General features: G+C 38.9%; 1 protein-coding gene across 1 annotated transcript in view; it reads left to right on the top strand.

Annotated features, from left to right (window-relative positions):
* Nucleotides 1-16,490, top strand: part of phc2b (polyhomeotic homolog 2b (Drosophila)) — a 31,627-nt gene extending 15,137 nt beyond the window's left edge. The window contains exons 9-16 of the mRNA XM_026347126.1: nt 5,792-6,093; nt 6,866-7,109; nt 11,081-11,292; nt 11,978-12,107; nt 13,018-13,123; nt 13,220-13,334; nt 14,125-14,440; nt 14,577-16,490. Of these exons, the coding sequence (XP_026202911.1) occupies nt 5,792-6,093; nt 6,866-7,109; nt 11,081-11,292; nt 11,978-12,107; nt 13,018-13,123; nt 13,220-13,334; nt 14,125-14,440; nt 14,577-14,731 (1,580 nt within the window). The 3' untranslated portion in view covers nt 14,732-16,490. The remainder of the gene's footprint in view (nt 1-5,791; nt 6,094-6,865; nt 7,110-11,080; nt 11,293-11,977; nt 12,108-13,017; nt 13,124-13,219; nt 13,335-14,124; nt 14,441-14,576) is intronic.
* The last annotated feature ends 476 nt before the right edge of the window (nt 16,491-16,966 follow it).

Below are 16,966 nucleotides of genomic sequence, written 5' to 3'. Positions count from 1 at the left end.
TGTATAGACCATGACATTTCATGTTCCACAGAAAGTTAGATTTTATCACTATGAACAAAAGAGTTAATCTTTAACATTTTCTGCTTTGTTGTAAAAGAATTATGGGCTTCAAGTTGGTGTCATATATTTATATATATGTATATATATGTGTATAACGTGTTTTTTGTTTACAGTAAGAGTAGATCAGAAAGGAGTTTCTACACTTGCACTTTTAATAGCTTCCTCTTGGCTGTTAAGTGTGACATGTCAGGGCCTGCTGCACAAACACATTCATTCACTATAGGGATAAAACCAACTGTGTCACACACAGTGTGTTGGGCTTTGTTTGGAACAGTCACGTTGCTTTGAGAATTAGGATCTACAAAAGGCACACTGCCATGCAGGAGTCTTTGTAAACCACTTTTGTGTAATTGAAAGTCAGTAGCTGTTTTTTTTTTTTCTTTATTATGTGAATATGCCAGCAGTACAAGCTGATGAAGTCAAGTTTGTTTATAGGATAAAGCCTCATCTGACGCATACCCTCCTCAAGAGGGTCCTGATAGAACATCACATTTTACAAATAGTTAATAGTTTATAGTGTGTACGGTACATGTCCCTAAAATCCTATGTGCTGTGTTTATGTGTATCTGTAGTAACTTTGTGTACATGACTAGAAACCTTATATACATTACTACATGCACTTTGTCAATGCAGTGTTAATGGATGCTGTTGTTTTTGTCAGTAAGTTGATGTTTAGGAGGTTTATGCCTGTAAAAGGACAGGGTGAGGGTGGGTTGGTGTGTGGGGGGAGGAGGGGTATTGCATGTGTCTATAAACAACTGTGTCTTGCTTTGTTGCAGTAATGGATTCACATGAAATGAAAGCAAAGATGGAAACTGAAAATCAGATTGCATGCTGTCTGGGAAAAAAAAAAAACATTGGTTACCATAGCAGCAGGCCATGAGGGACAGGTGTACACATGAGATGCTGGGGAGCTAATACACTCTGGATCAGGCTTTTAGGGTTAAACCTCAAATTCAGCTTGACTGTGATTAGGTTATTACACATTTTAATATAACTAAACATACATATATTCATACTTAGATGCTGTTGTCTCTAGTATTGTAAATCTAAAATTAACCAAAAACTGTTATGAGTGATAAGTTAAGTGTTTTGTTGTGTTCAGAATATGGGACAAACTAGTAATTTAGCTGCCGCTGAAAGATTTCGCTGGTATTTGATGCTGGTTGGTGAGTTCACACCCTCTCTTTGACCTTCATTTTAATGACGTATAACAAGGCCTGTGTGCCTAATTAGTTTATTTTAATGTTGTTAAAATATGGAGGATTTTGCAGTTGTACTGCAAAATTTGTTAATTTCTCCTTGGTGCCACTAGGAGCTTTTAGTTACAGTCCCATATTAGTTTGCTACATTACTTTTATTACCCTCACTCAGTTGCTAATGCTGGCCTCACCACTTTTATTGGGTTAATTGACTGTGCATTACCAGCCTAAGTCACATGCTTCTTTTTAGAACTCTTTATAGAAAATGTTGCTTTCAGCATCATATTTGCTATTTCACTGGCTGATTTTATGTGTCTTTGTTAAAATTGTGATATTTCTAACAAAACTTAAATATGCATCTTAAGCCAGAATTAGACTCACTCTGCTCCTGGCCCTTCCCCTCCCTGCTCTGCAAGGCTCCAACACACATTCACATTAAAGGGTGCAGGTCTTCACATGATGCCTGTGTCTTGGCAAAATTATGCGTTATGATACCAATAACGTTTTCCAATTTTACTTGAATATGATTATAAAGACTCTAGCAAGGCAAGTGGCTGAACGTTTACATGCTTCCTTTTCAAAATGAAAACCTAGACTAATGAAATTCATACAATTTTATCACTGTACAATTAATTAAATCAGTTTTGCCCTTGTCTATTGTCCTTTAAACTATCCACTTTATTAGTTTTTTTTAAATAAATAAAAGGATCAGAGTGGAACTAAATTGTATTCTCACTTTACAATACTTCACTGCTACAATGCCATCATCACTATCACTGGTTCACTGGTTTTTTTTGTTCACTGTTGAGAGCTGGAGTGTTAATTTTATCAAAAGTTTTCATTATGGAAGCCCTGCAACAGTGTTTACATTTGAATTTGAGAGAGGACTTTGAAGAACAGTGGTTCATTTAAATCAGCCAGGAACTGAATTAATTTAGCTTGTGTTCTCTTAATGCTAATTCTTACTGATAAGTGTCTGCAAAGCAGATTTTAAATTGTAATGAAGTGAGAAAAGATAGCATAAGGCGTGTTGTTGCTCTGTTGTTTTATGTTGGAATGTGTTTCATGAAAGTAAGCCAATGCAGCAGCCAGGGAGAATGTGGAAACTAAGGGATTTTCCAGGGCCTGGTGCTACAAACCCATCAGGAACATATACTGTCCTCAACCTCAGGACATTGCACAACTATGCACAAATAGAGTAAGATATCTGAACACTAAGGGGGAGTAGAGGCCAGTGCCACATACTGAAGTTTGCATGCTTATAAATGTGTGTGGGCGTGGGGCCTGAGTCATTCTAGTACTTAATCCCAAGACCTTGAGGGTAAATAGCATTTAAATGGATTCCCCTGTCTTCCTCCTCTTCCAAGACTTCTCTCTGTTCCTCATTAAGGTCTTGAGAAAGTTGTCAGAATTCATAGGGAAGGCTGGTTGTATCCAGTGTGCACTGATTCAGAAATCCCCCTCCACCACTCAAGCTGGGGCAGAGAATCTCTTGTGACCTCACCTTACAATTTGATACTGATTAAATGCCACATTTTCAAGAGCACAATCATTAATAGCCAACAGGACCAAAGAATGCAAATTTGTTCCCATTTTCATTTGTGTGTGTTGTAGCATATGTATTATTTTAGTTCCAGTGGTGTCTACATGGAGCAGAAGCCCAGCTTTTCAGCGACAAAATATGACTGCAGATACTTTCCAGCGTGGGGTTTAAAAAAAGACATGCTCCATTGTCCTTGAGACAACCCGCAGTCCAATACAGTTCACTTTAATTTCATAAGTTGCTCTTGTTTCAACCATAACTAACGTATTTATGTGGCTAAGTATAAATATTAGGCAAACATTTGTTGTAAAACGCATGTGATGATTGTTAAGGTTCTGGAAAAAAGCAAGTGAGCTTGGGCTGGAACTGATTATTTCTTTATTTCTTCAAAGATCTTGTCCAACAAAATGTCCAAACCCTAAATGTAGTTTACAGATTAGTATGATATTACATTTCACTTTCAGTTTACCATTTTATATGACAAGCAAAAGGTGAGGTGCTGAGGAAAGGGCTTACATTTGTAAGTTATTCAGTTATCAGAAGAGTTGCTAGCAGGTAATTGTTTCAGCTCTACTTTTTTCACACTATCAGTTCAAAGGCTCATGACAAATAGTTATTCATACAATATTTCATCTATTCATTTAGAACACTGGACATATTCTTTTCTATGGCACATACTCTTCAATTAAAATAGTTTTAAAGTAATTTCTCAGATTAGGGAGTTTTGTGCATTTAATTTTTACAGGCTATCGTATTTGATTATCATGTTGTTGGCCATGTCTACCCATGCAAGGCAGATATCCACGTTTTAACTATATTTATAACTGCAGGCCCTCAATATACACTATGAACCAAATTATGTGTTGGTGGTTTCCACTGTGATTCACCATGTGAAAAAGAAAACACTTTTCACTAGATCCTGTAGCATTAAAGAGACTAATGACATACAACCTCTGCTGGATAGAAACATCTGTATTTTCCACAGCAGGCTAAAGACTGTGGTTTGTTTTTAACAGGGAAACTCTGAAACCAGATGGAGCCTAACCCACACAAAACGTCATGAAAAGAACAGGGGGAGGATGAGTATGGAGGCGAGGGGATTTGAGACAATTAGGGATGTACTTGGCAGTATTCCATGCTTGAATTTATTGAGGGGTTTATAAACATCACCTTTGTGCTCACAAGGCTCATAGAAGAGGAGCTGCAGTGTAGGATGTCTGTACAGGAGTCATTAATTTCTGATTTGGGTTTCAGTAACACGATTGAGTCTGTTAGTTCTTTCTGTTTCTTGGTAAAGATCAAAAAGGCTGAAGAGTGGCGGGGACCTACTGACACAACATTAAGTCTGTAAAGACTGCAATGTACAGTTGGCTCTACATGTTCGTTCCTGAGGCATCTCAAATACTGCACTAGCCTCAGGCTGCTTCTGCTGAACACTCTCCTTCTCACACATGCTCCCACAATACAAGATTGATGTGCTGTGTCTGGGACTTGGGGCAAATTTTGATTGAATTTTGAACTCAGGATGTTTTTTTTTACCCACAACAGGACTGACAGGTGGTGGCAGGCCATTTTGAAACGATTTATGAGTAATATAACAAAACTGGAACAGGAGACTTCTCTATGCACCTTTCAACAAGCTTTTAATATTAGATCCTGTCAACAAAGGGTACACAGGTGAAGGGAACGCGTTAAAACAAGCTTCAATGTGCAGATGTCTTCATTATTCACTGTTTGTGAGCTGTGGCACGTCTTTCTTGATAGAAATGGAGGTTGGACAATTGTGAGCACACATTAATTCAATAAGGTCACAGTTCAACTTGTAAAGATAATTCAAGAATTGGCTTATGGAATACAATAAACAATAAACAATACAATTAATAATAAGATTGTGAAATGCAGTTTTAATTCTGTAATTCTTGTAAACATTAGGTCTGAAACCAACAACTTTTCTTATAAGATGATGTTGAAATCACATGTCTAACCCATAATTTCTGCCAGTTTTGGAGAACTCAATGTGATGTCTCTAGATTGGTAGTTTTGTTTTGTTTTTTTCTCCAACATTCAGAAACCCAGTGTCATTACTGTTGTTTCTATAAAGCTAAACTGCAGTTACCAGTATTTTATTGAGAGCTTGATTGCAACTTGATTATGTGATTTATAAATATAACATTAGGTTGTCAATTAATTACAGTCAACATATCAATTAAACACAGCACAACCATGACTTTCTTACCACCAAAATGACATAATTCTTAACTAGGGCAGCTATTCATTTCAAAACATCCCAATTTTATTTTCAGTAAAATTATCCAACAGTCAGTTTTGTCTGTCTCTGTGAATCGGTGTTGACACTGACAGTACTGGGTTATGTTTATATTGTCTTTTTTTTTTTTATTTAAACAAAAACATGATCTTTCTCTAACCTCTAATCAAAGTGCCTTTCTTGCCTAAACCCAACCTGACATGGGACAGAAAAGTGATCACTATAGACTATAAGTTGACTATTTGTTTTAACACAAATGAAGTCAGTATTTTCTGCAGAGAGTATACAACTTCAGCCGCTATTCAGAAAGCACTTCTGGAGTAAAACTATCCCTGCAAAACTTAATTTAGGCCTCCGCTCTTCCAGTGGAAATGCTAGTGTGGGAACTGAGTTCTCCAGAAGGTTCCCATTCCCCAGGGAAAGTTCCTGTGGTAGAAACCCATTTTAAAGTAAAATTACCCTACACCAGCTTTGCATTATAAGAATACAGCTATTGAATGCTTTTCTATAGCTGCAGTAATAAAAATTGGCAGAGAGGCTTCAGTGTTATGGCAGTCATAATGACATGATCATATAAAATGTGTAGATGAACCAGAGTGCAAGTAGTCCGCAGATAGTGAATTTAGACATGGCAGATGTCTCTGTGTATGGTAGACACAGAAGTTTGTTGGCTGAATTTATAATTTTATAAAAATAAGTTTTGTGTTATTCCCCTTCCAGCATACACCCAGATTCAGCCACACTCCCTGGTTCAGCAGCACAAGCAGCAGCAGTTTGTGGTACATCAGACTCAAGGTTCCCAGAGGAGTACAGGCCAGCTGCTGCAGACGGCCTCAATTCAGCCATCACAGCACCCTGTCCCCGTGTTGCCCAAACCTGCTCCACACCAGCCCTCCACACCCAGCCAGCAGGCCACCATCTTCCACTCCACCATCAGCTCCCATGCCCTCCACTCCACCCTCAGCCATGCCAAAGCTCAGCCAGTCCAGCTCACTGCTATCAATCTTCAAATACAGCCAACGGTGAGTACAGTTACATGCACACAAGTCTCGAACAAATTATGATGAAGTTAAACCTTTAGAAAAAAAGTAAAGCTGAGATTAGTTATACTTTTTAAATTTGGCCCGGTAAAAGCTACATTTGGTTTAGCTGGATCATATCTGGACACATTGCAGTTTCAAGGGCCGCCTCAAAATCCATGCATGTGATAAAATGAAAATGTGTTGTATAATTTAAGTGCACAAAAACATGAATGTAAAGTGTATTCTGAGGAAGCTTATTTCTAATAAAGACAAATAAGATTCCCCAAAATAAACTAGAACATTTGTATATACAGCTAGACCTGCGACTTCAATCCTCTCTCACAGTAAAATATTGTAAACTATCCACGTACCTGTAAGTGTTTCCATGATCGAATAATGGATGTAATTTATTCATTGTTCTATTTATTCTATGTGTTTTTAATGTGGCATGGCTTTCTGTCCTACTTAATGTCCTGACCTTTGGTGTTTATAGTCTTGAATGTGATATTTTAAAAGTGGTAACCAGCAAAACAAAAACTACTGTTCCAACAACAGCCACAGTATGTATTTCAATTCCAAGACATACATTTGAAAAAACATAGGAATCTTCTGAGTTTGGGATTCTTTGTGCAGTATTTTCCCACTGGGGTGATATTTTCCAAGCCTAATGGTTTTCAGTGTGAGAGTCACTGACATTAAACGCACCAACAGCTCCTGATGTGACTGTTCATTACTGTCTTACATTTTTTTTGCCTCTTCATGCACATCTTAGGCCTCTCGAGTGGTTCAGGACAGTAAAGATAAGCCAACTTCACTGGTGGTCAGAGAGACATGTCCAACCCCCTCCACACAACAACAACAACAACAACAACAACAGCAACAACAGCAACAGCAACAGCAACAACAACAACAACAACCACCACCACCACAGCAACCTGCACGTTCACCCTCACAACCCTCTAAGCCTGTAGAGCAGCCCAAGGTTGACACAGCCACACCACCTGTTCAGCAGCAAGGTAATGGAGTACTGAAATGCTTTGCTAAATAAACCTTTTAACTACTTATAAAAAGACTTGTATCATTTTAAAAGATTTTAAATTACAAGTTTTCACCTTAACATGAAAGATGTAACTTTACCTGTACTTGAATTGGTCAGCTCACTGCTACTATGGTCATAAAAAACTCTCTACCACTTTCATGTCATACATCCTACTTTAACAAGACTAAAGAACTGAATCACAATTACAATAGCAAGTATTAGCCCTGCTGGTTTTCTTACATGTAGTACGTCCATTCATTCATTACTGTGTGCTATTAGAAGGCCTGTAAATTTAACTTGGGGAAACCCTGTCCCTCCCCGAGGTGTGCTACGTCTAACATTTATGTTTTAAGTTTAGAATTTAACCAAAAGAAAAAGAACAGGAATTTATTTAGTCCTTTAAAATGTTGTCAGCAGGTGTTTTAAAGTTTTCTTCTTTGTTGCTTTAAAAATACACATGGCTGTTCATTGCCATGTTAGCTGCTTTGGGGGTAGGAACTCGGTCTTTTCCATTACAGAACAGCTTCTTTTTATTGCACAATGCCTGAGTAATGTTTTTCAAATGGATTCCATTATAATGTCCGCTCAAAAACATCTCTGTTTCTAAACTTGGGCAAAATTGTATGGATATCCTCAATTATAGCATATTTAAAGGAACAATGTATTGTTATTCAGTGTAATATATTCACTATACAAAATAATGAAATTACCATAATGTTTTATCAGTAGTTAAAAAACATGCCAAGTGGCTTCTAAGACAACAATGCTACAGCCTGTAAACTCTCGTTCAAAATGTTTGTTTCCACACCTGAATGTCAGTTTCTGTTTGGATTCTGTCCACTGTACATTTGCTCAGAAACATGTGGACACCACAGGATGCCCGACATGAAACCAGCTAGAGCCAGATGGATTTTAAGATGGACACAGAGCTGTCTTCTGAACATGTAGGCCTAACCACTTAGCTTTAGCTAAGGTTAGCTAACTAACTTATCACAGCTGATGTTAAGCAATGAAAAATATTTAACACGCACAAAGGGTGAACTAATGCTGGCTAACACAGTCATGCTAACATTAAGCGCAGTCATTCACACCAGAAGAGCAGATGAAGCTGCTGACCAGCTTCATCCAACATTAGTGAGGGTGCTGCGTTGCTTTGTAAGATCTGCTTCGGCTGCAACAAGCGAGTAGTTGCTAAAAAATGTGAAGTGATTCATACGTTACCGGTAAACTATCAATTTGTCATCTGGGTCTTGGAAAGTGGGAAATCCAAATCTAGAGTGCGTATTTTCACAGCAGTTGTTTTAAAGAGAACAGGATTAGAAATTTAACCTCCACATGAGCTGATTTGTAGTTTGCAGATAACAAATGTATGGATTAGCTGAGCGACTGTCCTGGGCACAAAGCTCTGTCCGGTAGTTTTAATTTGGACTGCACTCTTTTTAAATGCTCTGTGTCGGTGCTGCTGTTCCTTTAGGTAATTAAATGTGGATGGACTCCAAAGTGCTATATGTATAATCCAGTTAAAAAGCTTTTAGCTGCGTTTTTCCATAAATTTGACATCGTCAGTTAAATGTTTTTTCATGTTGCTGCCTTTTCTGCTCGTGCACATTTTGTCAGCCAGATGATTTTGGAAAAAGGGAGTGTTCCCATTTGACTCACTCAGTTGGTAGCTTTGAGTTACTGTAAGACAAAGATCATACAGCAGCTAGCCTTTCTGTTTTTGTTTGTTTTTGTAATTATAGTTGTATTTATAAATGTTGACATTGATCAGTTTCTGTAGTAGTATTTCAGTAGACGTGGTGCTAATGTTGTGTTTCTTGTAAAATGAAACATTCTGTAAACCACAAATTGCTGCTCTTGGAGACAGCGTTGGGTGTGATGTGGACTGTTCACCACCAGAGTGGGAAACTATTTTTTGTACCAGAAGCTGATGAAGACATACTCAAAGTGTCAGCTTTTCTTTTTTTTTTACTTAGGAAAATGTAACATTTAAGGAAAACGCTTCCAGAAAAAGCAGTTTTTCACTCAGCATGAGTTAGTACATCTTCTGTGGCAACATAATATTTAGGTTTTGCCAAGTGGACACAAGTAGGGGGTCCGATCAACCCTCCTGGGGCGTCTAGGGGAGGGAGTGTGATGTTGAAAGAACCAAAACTCCCATTGTGATCCTGGATACATCACTGCTATGCTACTGAGATTTCCTGTTAGTATCATCAGCAATAAATATTATCTGGATTGAATGTACTAGCAAACTGTTACGTGCTAACAGATATTAAGATAAACAACCCTATCTAAGATGTACTTCTCACGTGAAAATATGGGCTGCAGCTGCCATGAAGAGCACTAAGCTAGAGTAGTATTTATTTTTCCATTGATATGAATGAGATTGAAGTCTATCTTCATATCTTGTAATCATGCAAGACATGAAATTATAAGACATACTAAGATCAGCCAGCCTGTTTAAGAGTTGTACTTTTATTTATACACGTTTGGATTAATTGTAAAGTTATTATTCAATTTCAGACTGTATTAACACTGGCCTGGTCTGTTGTATTTATTTGTACAAATATATGCAGATTTACATCCAATATTCAGTCTTATTTGGTCAACTCTAAAGGTAAGAAGTTGGCTTTCCACCTTTAAAAAACTGATGGAAAGTTCATACAGTACTATAAATGCATATTTATTGCTGATTGTGTTGGAGGATGGGGGCTCACTGAGGAAAATCTGTTAAAGTTGCTCAGAATAAAAGTAAACTCCGTTTTTGGAGGTTGAAGCTGGAGGAAGTTAAATCTAGAGTCAGTCTTGGGTTCGCTACCGTGAGCTTCTGTGGGAGGACACCGGGAGGCGGACACCGGGAGGCGGACCCCGGTTAAAACCTCGCCGGGTGTGAAGCGGCGCTGCAGCTGAAAGCCGGTCCCGGCCAGAGACGGCAGCAGCAGGTCGGAGTGTGTCTGTCGGATCATAACAACAACAACAAACCGCACATGTTCAGTGTCTGAGCAGATCGGAAGTTGGCGCGGTAAGAAAAGTCTTGTCATTCAACAGTGGCGGCTTTAAAGATGACAAAGCATGGCGGCTCGATGTTTACTTTCGCTTTGTGGGTGTTGGCGAAAAGACGCAGTTGTGATGAAAGGAGTGATACATGACGGATCACCTGCTCCTTACTGACCGACGATGTGCTAGTAGGTCACGGTTTTCAAATTAGCGACAGGTGGATCTGACCGATCCTGGTTTTGCATGCAAATCGCTGTAATGTGAAAAGTGCGTGTTTAGTTTGCAGAATATACCGTTAATAGCATCCGTAGCTTAGCATCTGAACAGTCGGTGATTATATACGAGGACGAATCAGCACCAATTAAGTAAATATTAGCTAATTGGTGGGTAAACTGTGTTGATATATGTTCACCGTCTACACTAGTGAGATACTTTATTTAATGCTGCATATAATCAGTGTTAATGTCTTGCTCACATGCAATAAAATGCTAAAATGCTACAAAATGCCAATTTCAGATTCCTAAATGTTGTTGTCATGTTTTGTCCTCCTGAAATCCAAATACATGGCAAAAGAAAAGTGTTCACATTTTAATAGCTGGAACCAGATCAAAGTCAACCCACTAAATTAGTCTACGATTTTCTTGATTAACTAAATATTTTGTTTTGTAAGATGTCACAACAGAATTATACCCAGAAAAATACAGAAAATACCCAGGGGAATTTCCCAGAGCTGAAATTCACTTTCAATTCATAATCACTTTATATTCCATTTAAGATCATTCATGAGATAAATTATGCCAAAATTCACATTTGAGAAAGCTGAACCAATTAATGAACTCATTTTCACAAGTAATTTCAAAACTAAATCTACTTGTGACCACTCCTCCAAAATAAAATGCTCTTATGTTATTGTGTGTCAACTGGTTTGTGTTGTATTCATTTGTCTGTCAGGAGGGGGCTCCACCAAGAGGCCGAGTATTGCACCTGGGACCCCACCTCCAGCCATGACCTCAGGAAATGAGAGTGAGGCGCCCACCGTGACGGGCAGCGCGCCTCAGAATGGAGAGAACAAACCGCCCCAGGCCATCGTCAAGCCCCAGGTCCTTACACATGTCATCGAAGGCTTTGTTATCCAGGAGGGAGCTGAGCCGTTTCCTGTGTGTGTAAGTGCCCAATCTCAGATTTAACAGCAGTGAAACATGATAAACAACCCACAGCCACCACACTCTCCAGTGCACATGCCTGCAGGGAGCTGTCAGTAGGCAAACATAAACCCTCTGTTGCTACTAGTAGTGACAGCTCACAGCTTCTGTTTGATTCAGTCATTAATTATAGTGAGGTGGGACTCTGTAGCTGTGAAGCAGTACAGATGGATGAAGGAGTATGTGAAATGAGCTGCACACTGTAGTATCTCCATGTCAAGGCATACAAATCTTTGTTCAATCAACATCATCTCCTTTATATCTGTTGTTATTGTCATCTTATAATATTTATATTGTGCATCTATATGCCTTTGGTCCCATGTTTAACACTAAAGAGGGTTTTGTCAAGGTGCATCCTAATGATGTGTTATGTGCTTTCTAGACTTTGATTTCAGTGCCTCCTGCTGGACAAGCTGTGAAAATGCTCAGTACATGTTACATAGCTGAATAAACTCAATTGCTGTAACTCATGTTGATTAGTATCTATATTGCAAAAACAATGATGATATTTTAAACTAAGGCAGAAAATATAATTCTGTCCAGCCAGCAATCCAAAACAGAGATTTCATTTTCATAAAATACTAGTAGTCTTTTTTTGTTTTGTTTTTTTAAGCACAATTCTCAATATTTTTTTACCTGGCACCAGGTGGAGCGTCTTCCCATTCTCATCGACAGCCCAAAGAAGCTGGATAACCAGCTCTCCTCAGACCCTGACAAAACTCCAGTCAGCAACGCAGCAAACTCCGACTCCGAGCCGGAGGACATGAACCAGCCAGGTGAGACAAAAAGGATTAGACATGTCCGAAAGGTAGTGTGTTAGTTTTTGAGCTTGTGTAGCACTGTGCTGTTGCAAGAAAGAAAGAGAGCACCAGGCTGACTTTCTTTTGAGACTTGGTAAACTCATATTTGTGCTATTGAGAAAGTTTATGTAATGACAACATTACAGTGTGTGGACCTTTTTATCACATTCTTGAAATACAGTTATTGTGGTTTGAACCATATACAGACCCAACAAACACTGATGACCCTCACTGGTTAATGATGACCACAGTTTCTGCAGCACTCACTGTCCTTTGTATCCACTCAGAAAAAGCTCCCTTCTGTGTAATTACATGCATCTCTTCACTGAACCACTTAATCTCTGCATGGCTCTGTCTTTTTTTTTCCTCTCTTCCCGGTCCAGTACAAGCATGCTAAATGAAATGGTTCCATCAGTAGTGTTTTTATCAAACTTGATAAACCTGTAATAAAATGTTTTCCATCCAAGTTTCCAAACTCCAATAAATTAAAATACAGATAACACAATACAATACAGAAAATGCTTAAATCTACTACTACAACCCCGACACATTTTATTAGATACACCTGTACAATTGTATGCAATCTTTTGTCTCCTTGTGGCATTATTAGCTTAACCACAATCTGTATCTCTTTTCAAAACACATTAATGCTTTAAACATTAAGGTTTTGTTAAAACCTATGAATGGATGTTGGTGGAAGGTGTAGGTGTGGTACTGGGCTCGATTAGACATGCATAGGTCCATAATATTCTGTATTATAATATTCATAATATTCTCCCATGTATGTATAAATTACATGGGCAAAACAGAACCCTATCTCAATGAAAATGTTTAATTTTGATGATTAGTCTGTCTCTCAAGTTTATAATGTTTTACTCTCTCATAGAAAAAGAACAGGAGCCCAAGCTGACATGTGAGTACTGTGGCTGGGTCGACTTTGCCTACACCTTCAAAGGCTCTAAAAGGTTTTGCTCTGTGGTTTGCGCCAAGAGGTAAGTCAGTATGGATTTAATATTTAATATTTCCATTTAAATGATGTGGTGTTCCTCCTGTAAATAAAAACCTTAACAATGTACCTTTCTGGACAGGTACAATGTGGGCTGTACCAAGCGGATAGGCCTTTTCCGTCCAGAGAGGACAAAACCTACAAGTCGCTGGCGAAGAAAATCTCAGGGCCGCTCGAGTGTAGAAGCTAAGAAGCAGGTATAGAAACACACACAAACTTCTCCACTGTTTTAAAAAAGTCCTCATCAACACTTTACCCTCCCATCACATACTGCCTTCACTGCACTTTTTATACTCTGCACTTTTCATGCCTCATGCTTTTTAATGAACTTATGCATCATTTGCGTCAGTGCCTGATTATCTCCCTCTGTCTTTAAAGGGTCATTAAGTGCTTTATGATCCTCAGCCTTTATTGGTGACCAGTAACAATGGGGAGACCATTAGCAGAAATTTTCTGCTTTCTGCACAATTCATGTAGACATCCAAATCAACAGGATTATATTTTTTTTACCAGTCATCTATGGACTGCTTCTGAGGAGTCGAGGACGTTAACTCTTCCTTCTCTCTTGAAATATTGAAGCTTGTAATGATAACAATGGCTACAACTAATATTTAAGTAACATGAATCACTGTGTTAATTGCTGAAAAATTGTAAAACTGCTGTTATGTTGTATTTAATTTCTTGAGGATGTGGTTTTGAGCTTCCAGCCGGGTGCTTTTGTGTTATGTCCCAAAAAGCAGGTGATACAGAGGGTTAAGTGCCCAACAAAGAATTCATCAAGCCATTGGTATCAAGCCAACAGCCCTATCAGCTACCTGCAGCAATATTACATTAGCCATTTGAAGCTATTGTGCAGTATAAATTTCTCTTATTACCCTTCTAATCTTTGCTGTGACTAAAACCATGTCCCAGCAGTGTTTTACTGATGAACCATTCATTTCTTAAATGCAGAGCTTTGACATCCTGCCTCACTGTTTTCCTTTGTAGAAGCTGTCTCCTCCGCTGCAGACGCAGGGCGGTTCTGTATCCTCACCACATCCCTCACAGCCCAGTCAAGAGGAGTCCAGCCCGTGCTCGGACATGTCCAGCTACGAGGAACCTCCATCTCCGCTATCAGCAGCCAGCTCAGGACCCTTGGGTCCTGCCCCAGCTCAGATCCCCATCCACCGGCAGCCAAGCAGAGCCTCAGACCAGGAGGGCTGCGCTGGGAGAGATGCACCCGCACTCTGTCAGCGCTTCTTGCCCAGCGACCCTGCCAAGTGGAACGTGGAGGAAGTTTATGAGTTCATCCGTTCGCTGCCAGGTCAGTGGTGTAAACAGAAACTCTCTGTTCAGGAAATGCACTCGTAAAGCTTTACACACTTTTGCTAATGAATCCTGAGTAATGTTTCTAAGTGATTAACTGCAACTTGCACTGTTTTCTTCTGCTGTTCATGCAGGTTGTCAGGAGATAGCAGATGAGTTTCGGTCTCAAGAGATTGATGGACAGGCTTTGCTCCTGTTAAAGGAGGACCACCTCATGAGCACCATGAACATTAAACTGGGACCTGCGCTCAAGATCTTTGCACGCATCAACATGCTCAAAGACTCATAGCAGGAAAGTGTGTGTGTGTGTGTGTGTGTGAGAAGGAAATAAAATCTTAGCACAGGGTGAAAGATGCGTTATCAGACTGACAGCACAGAGTACAGACTGTACTATGACCTCACATGCTCCACACCACTAGACTGGTTCCTCTGATACAGAATCTGTCAAACTGCTCAAACTCACCTGCATCAGCTCAACAATCATGTGATGAGTTATAACTGTGGTTTGTGGGACTGCTGGTGATTCACTCATTAGCATGGCAAGTAGTATGAGCTAGAAGCTGTTGGCCTGTGCTTACATGCACTCACAGGAGCTAAGCAGTTATTTGCTACTTAGAAGCAATGTAGGCAGTAGATTAAAATTAAATCAGGAGCCACGGTGATGGCTGTACCAAATGCGGATTATCATATTTAATTAGAGTATATTTGACAAGTAAAAGAGATTGATGTGACAGAGCTGCCAATTCACACACAGTATTACCATGCAAGCTGTATCTGGATATCACAACCAGATAAGAAATACAAGTTAATGCAGGTGCAAATTACTGCAGAACACATTGCATCGCCAGACTGTCACTTCCCCCAGGCATGACTTCTGGTCTGGTCTGGCTCATATTGCGATCAGATCTTAGCCATGTGTAAATGCCATCCGTACAGTATTTTCATTTCCCACCTGTCTATGCAGAGGGAAGTTGGAACTCTTCTTCCGATATCACTGCTTTCCTTGACTTGAGACACTGCATGGTGTGTCCAAATATACCAAGATAAACAGCAGATGTAAGTGAAGTTTGATGTGAGAAAACAACTGCACACATTCAATCTGAAGAAAGTGGTGGAGAAAATAAGGCTCAGAGAACAGTTGCAGAGTGCACTGCATGTTCACTTGCACCTGGATTGGGCCATGCTGCAACGTAGTCAGAGCTGAGTCGAGGCGTTGAGACAAACCTGAGTGAAGTCTTGAGTTTAATCTGATTATATCATGAAACATCCTATTTGTACAGTCTTGTTAGTGTGTGAATGAAAGAGAAACAGTTGTATGTGTGGCTGGGAACATTGTCATTAATTTGCTCATTTTTATTCAGTAGATGCTCCTTTGCCTTTCTCACAATAAGGCTCACACAGCTCTTGAATACAAAGCTTGAATAGAGAAAAACCTTTAAAGCAGCTTCTTCGGTGACATTGATTTTCCTTTCATGAGGAACTCGCTAGTTTTCTCCTGCGGACTTAAACTGCCTACAAATGATTTTTTTTTTCCTGCCTTTTCATAATGTTTACTAAAACTTGACACTGATTTATTGTTTCATAGGAGGACACTACATTATAAGAGGAACAATTCAAATATGCTGCGTTCTTCACAGCCCTGCTTTTGGCACTTACTTTCTTTTGCTTTTGCTTTAATATTACAAGACACCTAAAATGAGTGGCATTTGTGCAGCAGTTCAAACTATTTTATATGTACCTGTACATAGCAGCTCAAGTGAGGAAAAAAGACTAAGTATGAAACTCCTTTTTAAGTTATCCTTGTTATTTTAAAAGAGAAATTTCACGGTGTTTAATATTTTGAAATATGCAAATATATAAATATGACCTGGAAGATTTTTGTTTGTTTGTTTGTTTTTTTTCTAATGAAAATATATCTATTTGTGATTTGTGGCTGTGACTGGTCAACTTTTTTAGATGATACTTTGTTAAATGCTTGTATTTAACTAAACAGTTTGTTACACAACATTTTGCAATTATAAATAATTTGCAGTACAGTTCTTTATTTTCTTGAGGCATTTTTTCTGTGTCTTCCATTATTGCACAGTATTACATACAGTTGATTATGTTCATGTACAAAACACGAAGGTTGGAGGTGGACTCCGATACTGAAATCTGCCGTTATTTAAAGACGGTGAACACAGGACTATAGGTAAAAGAAGCAGAAGGTCAAAAAATTTCACTAAACTGCACAAAAGTAAAGATGAAAAATTATGTCCATATTATTCCAACTGAGACTTGCCCGACTCTGCTGCATTCATTTCACAGCTTAGATTAACTACTCCTGTCATGTTTCAGATAGGAGTAGGTAAAAGCTGAAAATATTTCACAAAACATAACATTTTTGCCTTTTCCAACAAATGCTTTTAAACTGGGTAAAAGCTGGAAAGTCCTAAAACAATTAAAATCAGGAAGTGTAAACAGCACCCACAAACACAGTTTACAATCCCACTACCTGTAGATGTTTCCTCAGGTTTGACAATGA

The sequence above is a fragment of the Anabas testudineus genome, chromosome 5 (genome assembly GCF_900324465.2).
Source record: "Anabas testudineus chromosome 5, fAnaTes1.2, whole genome shotgun sequence".
NCBI classification, from domain to species: domain Eukaryota; kingdom Metazoa; phylum Chordata; class Actinopteri; order Anabantiformes; family Anabantidae; genus Anabas; species Anabas testudineus.
Note: the sequence above shows the minus strand (reverse complement) of the source record. Positions and strands in the feature narration are given on the sequence as shown.